The sequence below is a fragment of the Anopheles ziemanni genome, chromosome 2 (assembly GCF_943734765.1).
Source record: "Anopheles ziemanni chromosome 2, idAnoZiCoDA_A2_x.2, whole genome shotgun sequence".
Lineage (NCBI taxonomy): Eukaryota > Metazoa > Arthropoda > Insecta > Diptera > Culicidae > Anopheles > Anopheles ziemanni.
The window spans coordinates 41,941,118-41,959,585 of record NC_080705.1 but is presented as its reverse complement, the minus strand read 5'-3'; the positions used below and the strand labels follow the sequence as shown (position 1 = coordinate 41,959,585).

The window sequence follows — 18,468 nt, the reverse complement described above, 5'->3', positions numbered from 1 at the left end:
TTTGAGCCGTGAAAAGACAAACTAGACGAGATCGATCGAATTGTTTTGATAAACAAAACGATAAACGTCAAACGAAACCCATGACCAAAGTGATTACTACTCAGGTGGGTTCATTCCGATCAAACGGAACGGATTTTATTAGAAAAATAAAGCAAAAGTTTGACAATCGCTTTGAGTTTTGTTTATGTTTTCAATTTGCTGGTTGTTGCTGTTGTCCAGTTCCAGTTCGGCGTCGCATCAGAGCGGATGGTTAGCAGTGCACGAGGTTCCTGAAAGGGTTAGCTGAAAAGTAAGGTTATCTTAGGCACGGCCGCGTGGTGTCGCCGAGCTGGAGCTCAAGTCAGAGAAATCCTAGCCGACGCACATCTCGTGCTGTTTGAGTAATCAAGCGGATCACGAGTTTCGTGCGATCTGACAAACGGAAGGAAATATTCCTTTCGTTACGGCGGGTGAACAGCCGCATTTTGACTGCTCACTAGCGTGGTTGGCTAGCAGTGCTCCTGGCCGCATGGTGGCAGTCAAAAGGCGACGCCTACAGAAAATCGAAAACCACAGAAAATCAGGACATATGGCCTTTAGTTGCCAGTCCTTAACCTAAAGAGGTCTGTCTCCAGGTTAGCTTGCGAAGGCCCAGGAAGCTGGATTCAATAGCCGTACTGGAGTAAATCCTCGACGAAGTGAAGAAGAAGAAGAGGAAGTTGTTGTTGTCTGTTTGTTTCCAAAAGAGTTAAAAAGGCTTTATTTTTCATGTTGCAAGAAAATGTAAGAAAATGTGGGATCGATGTTATTTTCCATCAATTTCCGGTAGATGATGAAATGAGTCGTAGATGGTTTAAATTTTGTGGTCAAGAAGAGAATTGGATTCCATCTAAATCTAGTGCTGTTTGCTCGGTTAATTTTAAAAGAGACGATTATTAATTAGAAAAGTCGCCTTCGATGAAACTTTACTATAATTTTATAAGATTGAAACCAACAGGTAATTTAAATAACACTAAAATAAGCATAATATAATTACAATTTGAAACACAGCTTCAAACATATCTTTGGACATAAACTAACTTGTCGCTTCTGTCGGTCCGTTTTTCTTTAATCGTTTTGTTTATGGAGTTAATAGAGTTGACCGAGTTGTTCGGGATTCATGTCTTAACAATAATCGGCTAAGAAATTCGTTGCAAGGCAATGATGACACACATTTGTGCGCTTTGTGACTGAGAATTCGTCTGAGGCTATGTTTATAATATCACAATGCAATGTGAAATCTGTCTTATTGTTTTATTTTGGCAATTCCTTCCATTGCGGCAAATCATTCAATTGCCAAAGAAATTTACATCAGGAATGAACAACAGAATGCTGATCAGCGAGCGGGCGAACTTTATAACGATTAATATAACAATGAAACGCTACCGTCCGAATTTGGTGAAGTTCAAATATAATTGAAAAATGCTAAGTAAAAAGTTAACAGGTAAAGTTTGGAACTTTCAAAGGTTATTGCTGAGAAGGAAAAAATAGTAGAAACCAATACAAATTTGTGCAAACAACTGAAAGACTATTAAAAGGCAAATGAGCAACTTTAACACATTTTAATCCACCCCCGTAAGTCCGTTAAGATGAGCCTATTACGTACACCAAAGGTCGATTGCTGCTAATAACTCTAAAAGAAAAATAGAGTATAATGAACTTAATATCCTTAACATATGTGCCGTGGGACGACCAAGATGCTGCAAGACGACCCCATGTCGTGCAACCTCATTCACTATATCGTAGATGGAACCAGGATGGCTTCGCAATATATCGCAGATAATGTTCTCAGTAAAGTTGTGGCCAATGAGGGTAGAATCTTCCGATAACCGTATAAACTGGAACTATCAGCTTGCTAACACATGGTTGTCCTTTTAATGGTAAACAAAACTCAGAACTTCAATATGGCTGCCACGGCCAGGCTATTGAGCTCACCTCTCTTACGACCCACCTTGTTTCGGAATGAACCCACCTGAGTAGTAATCACTTTGTGCGCACCCGTATCAATCTTTTCCGTCAATCTGCTCCTCCCGCAAAATCGTTCACTTTGTCATGAATGCTACGGTTGAACAGTTGGTTCGGTGCTGAGGATAACGAATCCGTGTGGTGTTTGCGGAGGTTTTCTTTATTGAAACGTGCGTGTATTTCATTTCTTTGTTTACTATTTTCGCGGTTGCGTTTCGAGTTCTTCGAGTTTTGGCGTTCGTGCCGTGCACGCTGCCGATAGGAACAACTGCCTACGTCGCCCCGTTTGCACTACAAACTCCTTTTTCTTCGCTCGTTTCACGTTCCTCAGGTGGTGCTGTGGAACAATACAAGTGAAGCAGACCTTGTGGCGATAGGTGGTTAGGTTGCAGAGGTACAAGCGTCCGTGAATCATCGTGACGCACAGCATCTTAAACCCAACTTCACAAATAAAAAGCGCAATAATGAAAATCTGGACATCAGAGCACGTTTTCAAGTAAGTATGCGAGATCGGGGTTGCTACGCCAGTCGCCAAGAGCAGCATAGATTCGTCGTTATGTAAATGTAGCGCATCGCTGTGAAAAACATTTTTTGACAGATACCGTCCGCGTGCGTCTGGAATATTCTGCTACATCGTTGCTTGTTGTATATTTTTCTGCTCAAACGAACCAAGTGGTATCGTAGACTTCCAAGTGACTGCTCTAATTTTCGTCAATTAACAAACGTTCGTGTTTCATCTGTGCAAAGCTCAGCAAAGAAGATCAAATTCAAGCTCGTTACGAAATTGAGCAGCAACTGGTGCGATGGTGTGTGTGTGCGGGTTTGTGAAACAGAAGAAACGTCACTTTGACGCTTTGTTTATGAGTGTGCGAAGCGAAACGCAATCCGCTTTTGCACAACATTCCTGTGTGAAACAGCTGGCGAGTCGATTTTGATCTTTTTTTCACACTGCACCTGAAACACATGTGATCGACTTAGTTTCTCAAATATTTCTCTCCGCGATCGCGGTTGATCGATGCTTGCAACCGACATGGAGATGATTTGCTTTGGTCCATTGAACTCGGATAGAGGAGGCGAGTCGTTTGACCGTAAGCCATCTGTTTCTTGTATTTCCGTAAAATGTTGGCCACAGTTCAATAGCATTCCGCGGAACCTTACCCAACCTTGACTTTCTCCACCGCTCAAGGTAATCCACTGTTGAGAAACGTTCCGCATAACGACAAAGTTTTAAAGGGCTGGGAATCGTTTGTATCAGATCGAATGGGAAACAATTGCATTAATCGATCTCTAGCAACAGTTGCTAAGAAGCTAACTTTGATTTAAATTTGTTTGTAACAAGACCCAACATTAACTGATTAAACATTAATAATTGATCCATTCTCTCTCCAATGCCGTCTAATTACAGCCATCCCTGGGAAACCGTAGCACAGGCCGCCTGGCGCAAGTACCCGAACCCCATCAACACAGCCGTCATCGGAACCGACGTGGTGGAACGAAGGGTCGTCGATGGCGTCCTGCACACGCACCGGCTGGTCAGCTCCAAATGGTATTTCCCACAGTGGGCACAAAAGGTAATTTCCCACCCGGCCAACCCGTTTAGTTTGGTTGGCAAAGATTTTGTCTTTTGATTCAAGCGGCTTTTTCGATGATCTAGACGACACGAAAACCTTCTTGGGCTGATCTTTCGCCGGTTCGCTTCTTGAAAACGGCGTGATAAAAATACACTACCTACTGTCGCTGTATTGGGTATTCGCGTGTACGCCAAGTAAAATGATCCACGCTTTTACCACTATCTCAGCTTAGGGCTTGTAGGGGTAGTGTTAGTGCTTGTCGACGAGTGTGGCCACCGTGAACGGAATGTGACTCTAAATTTACTATGACAATTTTCACCTTCGTCATGAGCACGCGTCATCGTTTCACATGCTGTGCCTTTGCGCAAACTCCTCCGCATTGCCTCTGCGCGTGCACGAGCATCCATGTGGTGTTAGCTCGTGGCTTATCTAATTCCCCGTCCGGTGGTTACCCTCTCGACCCAAACCGCTGACAATGTTCTCGAGACGCGTTCTTCGGAGGCGAGGGTTTCCTTTCTTCACTGTCTAGTCAGATGCAAGCAACGACGGCGTCTTCACAAACACTTGAAACCCTACACTTCCGATGATCGGTCAAAGCGTGTGCACGCGTTGGTTGCATGAACGATTCAACGAACGGTGAAATCGATGCCAATTTATGCTCTAATTGTTGTAGCATTGAGTTTGTCAAGGAATTCTCCCAAGAATTCAAAGCGGAACGTACTGGAAAATGTGTCTATGTTTAGACAACACATATAACTATGTCCCTTTATATAAGCACGTTTGTTTGTTTTTCATTCTCGTCCCATAACAATGGACATTTCATCATGCTTCTCACCATGTGAGAATATATTCCTAAAAGTAATACGTCACTGAACTGAACAACCATACAACTCACAAGTCATTAATTAGAAATCGTCACGAAGCCAATAGATAAGAACATTTAGCGTCCATATGATGGGCCAATACAAACCAACCACTTCAACCGCCACACACTACCAGTGGGGCAATTGTGAGCTTGCGTTGATTAGCACCTGTGTAGCAGCATTGCCTCGTGCCCGGCAACAACCTCGATGCCCTCGGCCAAACTTTCCATGTGCAAACTACGTTTTTTGCCAATTCTTATCAACTAAGGCAATGTTAATACCAGTACGCGTGACCAGACACGCCGATTTGGTTGGTGAGTTTGGTAAAGAAGAGAAGCAAGGAAGTGTGTTGCGGAAAAGTTGATAAGATAACGACAAACGCGCTGTGATGATCTTTGGACTGCCTGAGGATGCAATTCATTCGTCATGCTCGCCGTGTCGGTATTCAACAAGGGGAGCTTTAGTGGACTTAAGAAGGTCGCAAAGATTTCCTGTGACTCCGTTAACGATTAAATTTATATCTAAAAAGATATCTGTGGCTGCAAAAAGATTTATACCATAAAAGCACGCTAATTGCGTGAATAAAATCAAGTTTTATTAAAAGTTTAAAGGCATTCTCAAACCTGTATTGTAAACTAGACATAAACAAGCCCATGGAAAATGCTTCTCATGATTTTTTTTTCAATTCAACTCTGAATGTTTTAGGACATATGCAATATTTTTCTTATTATCTACCCATGTTTTTTGTACGCAAAAAATCCAATTTCATATATCTTTTTGATTAAGAAGGCAACGAGATTCATAATCTTATTCATATTCGGATTTACATATTAATCTGTCTGCAGGCTGTAATTTAATAGTAAATAAGAGTTTTATCATTTTTACGTATTTTAATAAACATAAAAAATAAAAGTAATCCACCATTAATCAAACGGATAAGTAAGGTCAAAAGTATTAATTGCTAGGAATTGAATTTGTTTTCACTGCTCAAAAAAGAATTGTCGCATCGTTCGTCGCATTTAATTCTTGATAGGTAGTGTTTTGCGCTTGTTATCGCAGATGATGCTTTTTTCCTGATGTAGAAAGAGAGTTTATACAGGCCCGGTTGAGCTGCGGTTATTGCGTTGTGCTAGGACAAGGTTAACAGGTGTTTTGGATCCCATTAAATTCGGAAATTGTTAGGCGTGTGGTGTATTAGATCTTTTTTTACCCTGTTGTTCTTGCCGCTTAAGATGTAATTTAACTGTTTTTCTTCTTTTTCATTCCCTACAGCTCATTGGTTCCCCAAACGTCTGCTACGCTAGTGAAAAGTCAACCGTCGATCCGAAGGAACGGCTTATGACACTGAAGACGATCAACCTCACCTTTGGCAGCTTCCTTTCAGTGTACGAAACGCTCAGCTACGTTCCACACCCGACTGACCCGTCCAAAACGCTACTGAAGCAGGAAGCGACGGTGCAGGTCGAGGGCGTCCCACTGAACCGGTACATGGAGGACGTGCTGACCAAGAACATCAGTACCAATGCGGGCAAGGGTCGTCAGGGTTTGGAATGGGTGATAGGGAAGCTGAATGCTGAGGTAGGTGAAGAAGTAGCAGTTTATTGAATGCGGTTTGCTTAACGATCTGGTTTTCGATTTCTTCCACCGTAGATGAAAGAACTGGCCAACAGTGCGGCGAACAGTACGAACGAGATCCTGACACACACCAAGAAGTCCCTGGACGACATCACGGACCAGGCCCGCAAAAGTATGGACGAACTCAGCGCGACCGCTCAGAAGATACACATATAGTAACAAGCGGTGTGCGGCGGCAGCGGCTTCTATGGCCAGTGGTGGTGTGCGAGGGGACGGTCCTACTGCTGCTAGTGGCGGGCCTGGAGAAGATACTAAGACTACGGGAGGAGGGTCACAATCGTCGAGTGCTGCTGGCAGTGGAACTCCTCGTGGTGGACCACTATTTCGTCCGGGTTACTCCGCTTCTTCACCGTCGCGTCCGGGGTCATGCCCGGGGTCCCTTGCGGCGTCTTCTTCGACTCCTGATCGGACGCAGCATTCGCACACATCAGGTAGTGCCAACGACACAACAAGCACTACAAATATACCGATCAACCCGACGGTGACGATGGTGTCGAACAGTCGGGCTAACTCAAGCGTAACCGCAGCTACTAGCCGTGGTCCTGGTAGGGACAATACAACCAACGCCTCCAGCCGTACCGGAGGAGAGGAACTTTCGCCATCTTCTGCTTCTTCAACCGGACAATCATCTTTACCATCACCTTCATCATCATCAGCATCATCATCATCCTCCGATTTCCGAGCGAATAGTGGAAGTTGATGTACCCTACCCTACTTAGTTCCCCCTAGCTCGAAAAGATCCTTTCATCCCAACTCAGCTCGCTACTCTACTTGCAGCTTCAGGTTCCGGATGAATTTCCCTTCCTAGAAAGTACTGACTACTTATTTCATTCTTGCTCCCTCTCTCTTTTTCCTTTTCAATCTACGTGTTCCCTCCAGTATGCCATTGTTTTGTATTAGTAATTTATACGCAAATACTGGTGATAAAATAGAGTAACGAACGAATGGAGCTCGTTTTAAACATAAACCAAATGAAGTTTGCTACTGTAGTGCTGTTGGAAAATGCGAGAAAAAAACAGTGCAAAACCCGCAACAAAAGGAAAAGAATGTTAAAGAAAGAAAGCTGACGAACTGGGGCTGAGGCAAAAGAACCGTAAGATTGAAGACGACAAAGACACTCCGTTAGAACGAAAGAAACATGACGGCTTCGATAGAAACATGTTTCTTTGCATGCAAACAAATTACTTCATAACTATGTTGTATAAGTAGTGGACACATTTTGCTAGGAAAACAGAGTAACTCAACCTACATGAGAGGAGATTTGTGAATGCAAAGTTGCACTAACGTTTTTTTTTTGTTCAGTTTTGTAAGAAATTCAATGCGCTTAGAGCAATAAAACATTGACGTTGAGCTAGCAAATTTTCCATTTCACACCTCGTTCCATCGAATGTAGGCGGTTAGGTTAAATATAATTAGGAGTTTTTCAAATAGTTGCCTCACCTTTTCAACCAGATTACTATAAGTACACACATTCGAGTGCATGACGAGTACACGAGCAGGTGCATGTTAAAAGATATCATTATTTGCGCGGGGAAATTCGGGAATGAGGGAACTGTATTTTCACGATTGAACTTTGCAAAACATTTGTTTGATTTGACGTTTAACATTGAAATGGTATGACTTGCCTCCTTATGCTAATGTAAGTTTGCCTTGTGAATTATGGAGCGGAGCATATCGGAGGGTAACACCCGTCAGAAATATATGAAAATTCACAAAAACCGCTTTGAAGTTGTACTGTACAAAATAAAACACACAGAAACGACTGTGTGAAGTATGAACACGAACGAAGGAAATGTTCCCAGATTACGAATAGCGTTCAAGGACACCCATTTGCAAATTCTAAATGATTCCGTTTGGTGGTTTTGGTACATAATTAAAAGCGTCATTTATGATTATATTTAAGATAAAAAAATCATAAACAACTCCGGTAGCATTAATCGATTAAATGGGCATTTTTCCCCAATTTATCAATCGAAAACACGTTGCTACAGGAATGCCGATCATGTTATCGTATTCAAATGCATCGATTTATGCTACTTGGGAAAAGTGAAGGACTATCGTAAGTTGGAGGGGCGTTTTGTGCTTGATTTTGGTTTGTGAATTGAAGGATTTATAAAACATTGTAAAATAACGAACGTGATAGGTTTTCAAGCAACGTTTACTTGTGAGATCACATCAAAATCGCTAGCTTTCTGTTACGCAATCATGTTCGCTCCACCAAGCGAAACGAACATACCGAAGAGAATTATAAAAGACATAAAATAAAGGAATGAAAAATTAGTTATGGTTATTTGTTGTTATTTGTTTTTTGTATTGTTGTCTTTTTCCTTGCACATTTCCCTTTGCGCTAATTTATATTGTGTCACCTTTTCTTTCAATTGTACAGTGAAAGACAATGCTAGATAAAAATTATTTTTATTTTTTCATCATATATTTACAAATGATTTAGGGTTTCTTTGTTGTTTTTTTTAAGATTTTTGAGTTTCTTTTTCATTAATTTTTAAATATTTGTTTAAATTTAATTTAAATGTGGCAACAATAAAGAATTAATCATTTTTTTGCACAGTTTTCTTCGCATTTTTCTTGTTCTGCTGTTTCTCTGTCCATACGAATTATATTATTTGTTAAGTGAGTCAAGGGGAGGGGAGAAAAGGTAAGTGAAAGTGTTTTTCCTAACGTAGTGCTTCCTGTTCGGCTCAAACAATATCGCAATGCACCATAGCTATGTCGGCTCCTGCCATTTTCGGTTACCTAATCCACATTCCGGGCGGAAAACAGGCCCCTTTTAAACTAACCCCGAAATGGCTCCTCCTAATGCGGGAGGACATGTTCAAGAATGTAAGTGTTACTGTCAGGTGTGAGTGTATGTGGAATATGGCTGGTTTTGGTCTAGCGAGGTGAAGCTGGCTTTTCGTATTTCTTCAATTATTCCATAGAGATGTAGTCGTAAAATCTTTTCGCACCAATCGGTTATGTTACTGCCTTTCGGATTTTTACTGTTCCTTTTAAACTAGCTATCGAGTTTTTAAATATGCTTTACAGTTCTCTTTTTTTTTATTTACCCCTCCTGTGCCCTAAAGAGAAAGGTTGATGATTCTTTACTATTTCTTGTTTTCGCGAGATCTCGTTTTCCTTGTTTCCTCCTCTCTTTTTACCTTTGTGATGCCATTCGGATCATAAAACCGCCTCAATTTGTTTGTCTGTGCATATAATGTTTGGTTCTATGAAAAATAAATTCGAGAAACATTGTTTGATGTACCACAGAGAGAAACGAATTGAGCCCAAATGAACCGATTCGACTTGCTTTCAAAAACATAAGCTATTATGTTTTTGTCTTATATTCACCATAGATATTTCCTAGAAAAACGGAAGATGGACGATGTTGAAACATCCATGCACTAGTAAACAAATCCCGAAGCACATCGCAATCATAATATCTAAGTTTGTTAAGACTATGTCAATTTTAACAAATTCGAACTAGAACATATCAAACCACTGGCTGTAAGCAGTGCAATTGTTTGGAATAATATTTTAACATAAACAACATAACACGCCACATTGTTAGTGGCGTTGATTGAAGTAATCTAAGTAAGTACCCCAGGCTAAGTTTAATTGAAAGTTAATCAAAAAAGCTAGATCGGTCCTTTTTCATACCTGGCAGTAGGTCCAACGTTGGTGGTGTTTATATGTATGTATGTGTGTGTGTGTGCGTGTGTGTGTGTGTCTGTGTGAGTGTTTAAATTTTAATAAAAGAGGAAATTATGCTAGAAAAAGGCTTGCATCTGGCATAATGTGCCAGAAAGCTTGTGAGTCGGACAGAGAAATCATTCACTCGTTTCGAGTCTTTCCTTTGTCATCCACTTTGGATCTTGCATCCTTATGGTCGATCGTTGCTAACAACAGAACGAACATAAAAAACCAATAACTTCCAATAACCCTTTTCACCAACCTGTATGTACAAGGACCTTGCCAATGCGCGGTAGCGTTACAGTGTTACTTTGTCGCTTTTATTTTTCAATCCTTTGTTTGCGTGTATGTGATTTTTTTTTTTTGAGTGTGTAATATCGATCAATTTGCTTATCGAATTTTCTGCGGTGACTAAATTGTTGTTTATTATTTGAAGAATATTTGAGGAAATAAGAGGAAATGGCTTGTTTTTCTTTTCCTTTCAGTGGCGTAATAGTACTTTTTTACATATGTTTTGTTTGAATTGTTTCGATTATTTTATCATTTGTTCACTTGTTCACCTAGTAACCCCGTTTTTCCATTCTGTTTGGTTTGCTATATTTTATTCTCTAACGCATAAACATCCTTCGGTCTCGCTTTACTGCTCGCTCTTTTCTCTTTCTTTCTCTTTTTCTCCTTCATTACTATCATTTCTGCCTACTTTGCTCATTTGCTAGAACGAATGCGGGTAAAACTTGGGAAAGAATAGCTTTTTACTCTGTTTTATATTACAGCTCTTGTTTTCTTTCTTCTCTTTGCTTTGCGGCGCTCATTTATACACCCACAAGCATTCGTAGAAACATCCATACAATACCAACACGGATCGTCCCCTTAAGTAATCGCGAGGGGAGTTCTTTGTTTTAATGAATCTTTAGTGCGTCGTCGAGTATTTTTTTATGGGGCCGCACAGGAGTGCTATTACTATGCGATTCGTTTTCCACAGTTCTCCCGGTGTCTTGTGTTCTCTGTCTGTTGTCTCTGTTCTCTACTACATCGTCTCTTTTATATCAGTGCAAGGCAATTGGTATATAGCAAATATATTTTGTTTTGTAGTTTTTTTTTCTTTTTTCTTCTGCTTTTTAATATATTCTCCAGTGTTGACTTACGCGTTAGTTTAATATCCATAGATTGGACTATTTCTTCGCTTTCTTTCCTCCATTTTAGCTTTTTTACAAATAGAGAGTTCTTGATTGAGAACCATCACCCACCACAGTGTATTGGTTTTTCTCCTGCAGCGTTTTTCTTTAATCCTCTCCACATTAGCCATGTCTATCTGTCTTGTTTCCTCACTATATTTTTTTTTTGTTTTCAAGTACTCTGATAATAGTTTTATAATCACAATTCGGCAACAGATTTCTTTTGCTTTCTCAAGTTATTTAACGGTTTTATGCTGGGAAGTTTTACATTTGCATTCATTATGCCGTGTCCAACTGCCAAAGCATCTGTTTAGTTGCTTCCAATTATTTTTCTTCGGATCGCACAATTCGTCCTTCTATGTCTTCACTCTCTATGCCAACGCCTAATTTTTTAATTTTTATTTTTCTGCCTTCTTCCAATAATCAATCGAAGTAGAAGAGTTGAAGTGTTTACTTGTGTGTGTTAGTATATATGTATGTATGTATGTCATAGATGGGTGAAAATGTATATTGTTGTCGTAGCAATGCGGTATAATAGAATTAGAGAAAGGATAATGTTACCTAGAAAGGTTTGATTCAATTCTATTTCATGTAAAATCTTTCCGTTTTGTCAGCAAGTGGTTGTTGTAGTTTAATTCACCTTCAATATGGGAAAAATCCCAAACACCACTCTCGGGATTCAAGAAATGTTTTATAATGCCATTTTCTCTGTTCAAATTTAACGAATGCGAATGCTGCGGAAGAGTGGAAAATATTGGTCAAACGAACCCTTAGCGACCGTGTTTCCTTGAAGCTGTGAAAACTTTGCAATAAATTAAGAAAAAAACTATTATTATTTATGAGAGGAATAGAATATACAACACTATTCATGCGGTAGTATTGTTTCTCTGCAGTTTTTACATTGATCATAGATGTATTCTATAAATTTTGTCTTAACGATTTCAAATTCAAATTAATGCTACCGCCTTCTCAGACATGGTTTGGTATAATTTTGCTTCGTTATCCTTTCGTTTTTCTTTGATTTTCAGAGGGCTGTTATGTTATTCTTCCAGTGTAGTGTCTGCGTGTGTGAGTGCGCTTATGAGGCAGAGAACAACAATTTTACATGCTTGTCGAAACCATATCATTTCAGGTAACCAGTGCCGCTTTTCAACATCTTCGCCCTATCTCCTTGTTTTGCCATTGTTTCTGTTTTTACATTGCACAACTTTTTCCTTCCATTCAATCCGCTTAACTTGAAACATTTTTCATGTTCTATAAATTTCGATTTTCTTATTGCATTTTTTTTGTCCAGACGCTTATCATCCTTTGTGTTTCTTACGCCATATGTTACATTGTGTTGCATGTTTCATCGTAAGTAGCGAGTTTTTTTGCGATCTTCCCGATACGTCCTTTCTCTACCTTCACCACCAAACCTCGAAATAAGCCAATCAACGATCGAGAGAGGGGAAAGAAAAGCTTATTTATCATAAATTCAAGCTCTGCATAATTCGCCGTGATTCGTCGATAAGGTGTGGTTTTGTAAGTGTATTCATTTTATTTTATTTTTTACATTACGAAAGGCTGAATAAGGAGGAAAAAGCGTCGATCCCTCCCTTCGGTTTTAATCCGGCGCAGGCATCGTGTAAGCAATCTGAGGAAATGGGAGAATCGAGCTGAGACCGCTCGACTTTTGCGGCCGGTGACTCCGGTCCCGTACTGTACAAAATCATTCCGCTTCGGGTATAGTTTACCGTAGAATTCGGCATAAACAATGTTGCTGTTCTTCGAACGTGAAGTTACGAATGCATCGATTCAATATGCCCCTTAACATACGAAAGATAATAATATTATTATTACGATTGTTCCGTTTATAAGTTGGTAGGTTTTTTTTACAAAATGAGAATTTCCACCGTCGTGTACGCTTCATGTTAAAGTCAAATTCTTATGTGTAAGTGTGTGTGTGTGTGTGTGTATCTGTGCTTGGGAGAAAATGCATATCTTCATCGGGTCGAGCACTGTCGCCCTGAAAATAGTGTTTCTTATCATATGCTAATTCTCACACACATACAATCACACAGTCACTTACTTACACGTAAATCACACCCTTCCAGCACACTCATCTCAAGGAGGTGTAAATGTTTTTGTTTGTTAAATGTGTGTAGTGTTCATGCTTCGGCTTTTTATATTAATTGGATGAACAATTTACAAATTACCTAAATTTAAATTTAAAGCTTTTCTCATAATCTACTGCATGGTTTTCTTCGCTCAATGACTTTTTTTTTGCTATTTAAGTGAGTTATTTTTTCCATTCCTTCAAAATCACTATCGCCTTCGACTACCCCTTTGCTCTCGGCACTAAGCAATGCTTGTTACGCTGACTCGTTTTAAACTTTATTTTCGGATACACACCTTCTGACGCTTTTTTATGAAAACGGATTCCACCGATTGCCATTCATCAGTGTTTACTTAAATGAACGCTTTGCATTTCCCTTCACGTGTCGTGTTAGTCTACTTATTGTTTTTGAAATAATTTTCTCAGAACCAATACACATACTTCCGGAGGAAACTCTTGCCAGCAGAACCAAATAGCCATGGAGTGTTTGGAGATGTGTGGTTTGCTTATGGTCGTTTCGTTTGGCACAATCAAATATCATTTCTTGTGATGCTTTAGTAGTAGGCAAAAGTATTCATTTTCTCCTGCAACAGCGATTGCATCACGGAGAGTTTGCACAAACAAATGCACTCGATATCGTGTGCAGAAAAAAAAACGAACTATTTCCTTTATCTGTGCCAGAGAGTAATCCTAATAGTACGGAAAATGGACTCCGGGGAAACAGATAAGTTTAACTGGACAATGTTCCGTTCCGTTCTGAATTGAACATGCTTTTTTGGATCTGCTTGTGTTAAATAATCTTTAATGAGATAAATGAGAAAACAATCACTCAACTTATGATTCACAAATATGGTCTTGTTTCGCGCACATTCAGCGCAATTTGCATGTTTCACTGAAGCTCGCCATCACTGTGTCTCTTGAGTTTTGATGGATCAGGCCGATTGCTGCTCAACCCATGCTCCACTTCTTCACATTTCATACCGCTTCCCCAACGCTTTACAGTTAAATCTAGATTCCCTATTCATTCTATCATCCTGCGTTATGGCCCTATTCGATTGCATGCGGATTTGTGCGAGCCTCTGCGCAACCTCCCAACGAAGATCATCAACTCGAGGAGCTTCGACACACCAGGGCTAGCAGTGCGGTAGCAGGAAGAGCGTACGCTTCAGAGGGAGCTTGAACCGTGCGGAAGAAGGGGGTGACTAGCCGGGTGTGGGGGGCGGTAAAATAATAGGCGACGACTGACTCACCTATGCCTTTATCACTGGTGTTCCACTCCCGGTGGGGTACAGAAACACTAGAAAACTCCACTACGTTCAGAACGCTCAACAAGATCAACAGATCAACCGGAAGGAAGAAATACGAATACAAAACACAAACCCACTAAACGCTAAGCCTTTCACACCTGCTCGCTCATTTAGCTGGGGGGTGGACTTGGACTTCTATTTTATTTTGCTGAAGGACTTGCCCCTGCAGGAAGCTAACCACAAGCGGTATGAATAGTTAACACAGAACAGGCATCTAGAAAAACTCGGACAGGATAAGATCTAGAGAAAAAAGAAGGAGGAGATAAGAGGAAGAAACAGAAGAACAACGATAGAAAATAGTCGGACAGTTTAGTAGAGTATTAATTGAGAAAAAATGAGAGAGTTCAACAGGAAAAAACAGAGAAGGAATTGGACATTGGTCCGAAACGAAAAAAAATTGCAAAAAACAACGTAGTGCTAAAAAAAATAGGAAATTTTACAATTTCTAAATAACCGGATTTATCATCAAATGATTGTGCCATTCTTGAATATCATGGCTCATACGGTAATGGCAGTGATTGATTGAAGGAAGTACATAAGGAATCAAACGAAACATAATACTCTGAAAGAGTTAAATGAAACTTGTGAAAATCAACACAAACTTTACAGATACAAGGTTTTTCAAGTTGTAAAACCATACGCTAAAATACAGCTACATGTTTGAGAAATTTCTGGCTATCTATAAGGTGTTAGTAATTAAATCAAACAACAATCTCGGGACTTGCTCAGTGTGGAGTGAAAACTAAACCAAAGATGTAATCAGCCAAGAGTTTGCAAAAATAATGCCACATAAGAAAAGTATCGATTCATTTTCCAGGACAGACAAGCAGGAGATAATAAAAATGTCGAAGGATGTAAGCTTCCTTTTTTGTCACCGGAACTGGAATGTACCATGTGTACCCTGAAGACACACGCACAGAAACACACACACACGCGCATCCATACACGCAGACACACATCAAATGTTGTGTGCGATAGTGGAAGGAAGTAGGAAGAAGTGAGCGGACTTTTGCTCTTCCCTTTTTCGCCTTGGAACGTCTCGTCATAAGGGGCCGCCATCTTACTTCCCTTGCTCACACCCGGTCAATGATACTAAGCTACTGTATGGCTATGTACACGCAGTTCATGGAAAAACGTCGGCTTCCTTCAACGCTCCCCGACCAGAGCACACATAGGAATTGGATCAGGATGACTCGCACGACGGACGCACCTCGCGAAGAACAAACGGAAACGAGGCCTTTGCTCTCTTCACTGTTGCACACCCCTGACGTGTGTGTGTGTGTGTGTGTAGGTGCATATCTGTTTATCTGTGTGTTTGTGTGTGGTGGTGTTGAATGTATTAAAGCGTGTGTAAGAAAGAAGTAGGAAGCACAATAGAAAAGTGACAATAGGAGCTGCTTCAATCGCTCCGAACCTATCGTCGTGTGTAAGGATCCGATCGTGGTCGATCGATACGTGTGTCTGTGCGTGAGTGGATGACCATAACAAGCTTGCCAAAGTGTTTATTTGTTCCGCAAAGTAATCGACCTGCTTGTGGCAAAAACGTTTACTCGATCGTCGGACATCATCACATCAACGATCCCTCACAGGAAGATCACATAGTTGGAAGTAGAAGTCTAGGTGTCACTGTGCGTGTATGTGTGTGTGTGTGTGTTGGTGTTGGTGTTGGTGTTGGTGTGGGGTTTAGTAGAACTCATCGTACTCGAAACCGTCGTCCTCTTCGCTGTCCGGCACGAGCTTCTCCTCGTCGACGGAGCCAGCATCGCTCGTCTCATCCTCGGTACGACTCTTCGCCCTACCTCGCCGCATGTCAACCATCCTCCGACCGGCCTCACCCGCCTCACCAGTCTCCCCCTCACCGGCGTCCTCATCCTCGTCTCCCACTTCGTCACCGGCGCCATCGTTATCGTCATCATCCTGATCCCATCCCTATATCCACGATTCCTACATGGCGTTCAGTACCCTTCTATTATTACCGCCCCCACGGTGCGGACTGTAGTCGTCCCGGTCGCGGTCCCGCTCGGGCATGCCGCGGCGCACCGATTGCTGGCCGGGTGCGGCCACCAGCTGCCGCGGCCCGCCCTGCACCGCGTACCCCCGGTTCAGCTCGCGATCCCGCTCCCGATCCCGCTCGCGCAGCAGCTCGCGCTCGTGTTCCAGGATGTCGCCGCTCAGATTGTGCCCCCGGGCGTGCGCCGCCCCGCTGCCACTACTGCTACTGCTCGCCCCCAGCCCCACCAGCTCCCTTCGCTCCCGGGCGACCGGGTCTCTCAGGTCGCGCATGTCCCGACTATCGCCCCGCACCATCCCCCCACCGCCGACACCCCGGTCGCTACCTCCTCCACCCCCGCCGCCTCCCAATCCCCCGCCACCCCCACCGCCACCGCCGCTGCCTCCGCCGCCGTAGTCGGCGGGTCCGTAGTTGCGCTCGTTCAGCAGATCGTCGTCGTTGATGTCGTAGTGCAGCATGTCGCGCTCCCGGGCGTGCAGTCGCTCCCGGTCCCGCTCCCGGTCCCGCTCGATGCGATCCAGCCGGTCCCGGTCGCGGTTGTCGCCGTGCCGGTTCGAGGTCGGCCGTCTACTACCACTACTACTATTACTATTGTGATGATATGATGCACCTGAGGGGAAAAAGAAAAGGAAGAGGGGTGGAAAACAAACGCACAAACGGTGAGTTTTGCGAGACCGAAAGCGGCAGGACAGACTGGACTGGACGAGGCGGAGCGTTCAAAACACACGCACATGACAGACGGAGCACGGAGAACTACAGCAAATACAGGGCGTGTGACCCATCGTCCTTACAGCTTATCAGATAGTAATTAAGGGTAGGCGCAATGGTTGGCCGGTTTGAACAACGCGTTGGGCAGCGGAACAGTAACACAAACGGACGAAAATCATACAAAGAAACGTGCAAAACTGTAAATAGCAATTCAAACCTACGGGAAGCTAGTTAGAATCGTCCCTAATGTACGGTATTTATTTAGATAACCAAGAATCGAAATAACAACTGGAAAATAGTCAACGGAGCCTTATATTGGCCAAATGAAGCACCTTTATCAAGACGAAATCATTCGCTGATTGAGTGTCTAACTGGCTCAAAAGTGGGACATGGTTTTGTAATGTTTTCCATCTTTTGTTGAAACTTTGAACGAAAACTAATGGGTAACAAGGAATTGAAGCATGCAATTGAATGATATACTTTCCTTTTGATTGAATCGATAAATACTTTAAACCATTGATAAAACAAAGTTAATACTCTCATGATTTTTCTAGCAACATTTAAAAATGACATGACATTATGAAATTGTTTTAATCATTCGTTATCTGAAACTTTTCATCTCTAAAAAAATATAAAACTTCAGATGTCTCATGACAGGCCAGGGTCCTTGGCAAAATGCTATTTCAAAATCTTGAAAACAGTTCCACAATAACCAATGGAGGCGCCCAGTCTCCCACTGTCTGGTTTTTCATGTTAACGCATTTTTCACACAGTTAGAGTCACACTAGTAAGGTTGTTAGTACAATAACAGTTCAAGCAGCGTGTAAAAGTGGAACTCAACTAAATAAAAACAAAACAGGAAACGTACCTTTACGAGATGTTTACCAGCTCGTACCGGAAACCAAAACAAACTTATAAATAAATGTCCAAAACATTCCAATGCAAATCGCGCGTTTGCTTGATTGTGTCCCGGAAAGAAATGAGTTAGCACCAATTTCACCGAGCAAACAGTTAGAAGAAAACGTTGCAGAATATATCCAATATTTTCTTCCAAAACACAAGTTATAGCAAAAACATATCCAATAAGTTTTCCTGCACACCTCCTCCAGGTGGCCCTTTACAGCGTGTCTTCGACGTCGGCCATATTAAAGACTAAAACGGATAAGAAAACAAATAAAATAAAGAAAACAACAATGCATAAATCAATGAAAGTAAAAATATGAAGGTAAAACATGTATTCAATGTGCAAGATCATTTGAATTGAACGATACAAAACAATCAAACGACCCACATAGTTACAGACAATAAGAACTCTATTGAGATAAATGTCTGATGTCAACTCTAGAAAATTGTAAAGTAATGAAATATAAACCTGTTTTGTCAAACAAATAAATCCCAATAAAGGACTCAAACTAAAATAGCAATCTCTAAAC

General features: G+C 41.5%; 2 protein-coding genes across 2 annotated transcripts in view; one reads left to right on the top strand and one right to left on the bottom strand.

Moving 5' to 3' along the window:
* Window positions 1-2,070: 2,070 nt before the first annotated feature.
* On the top strand, window positions 2,071-6,216 carry LOC131283166 (protein slowmo). Its single transcript, XM_058312748.1, has 5 exons — window positions 2,071-2,153; window positions 2,315-2,479; window positions 3,389-3,554; window positions 5,690-5,995; window positions 6,068-6,216. The coding sequence occupies exons 2-5, from the start codon at window positions 2,448-2,450 to the stop codon at window positions 6,206-6,208; spliced, it is 645 nt and encodes a 214-aa protein (XP_058168731.1). The 5' UTR covers window positions 2,071-2,153; window positions 2,315-2,447; the 3' UTR covers window positions 6,209-6,216.
* Window positions 6,217-16,260: 10,044 nt separating this feature from the next.
* Window positions 16,261-18,468, bottom strand: part of LOC131281526 (voltage-dependent L-type calcium channel subunit beta-1) — a 14,678-nt gene continuing 12,470 nt past the window's right edge. Inside the window, exons 12-13 of the mRNA XM_058310865.1 lie at window positions 16,701-16,937; window positions 16,261-16,670 (exon numbers count right to left, since the gene is read on the bottom strand). Coding sequence (XP_058166848.1) covers window positions 16,261-16,670; window positions 16,701-16,937 — 647 coding nt within the window. The remainder of the gene's footprint in view (window positions 16,671-16,700; window positions 16,938-18,468) is intronic.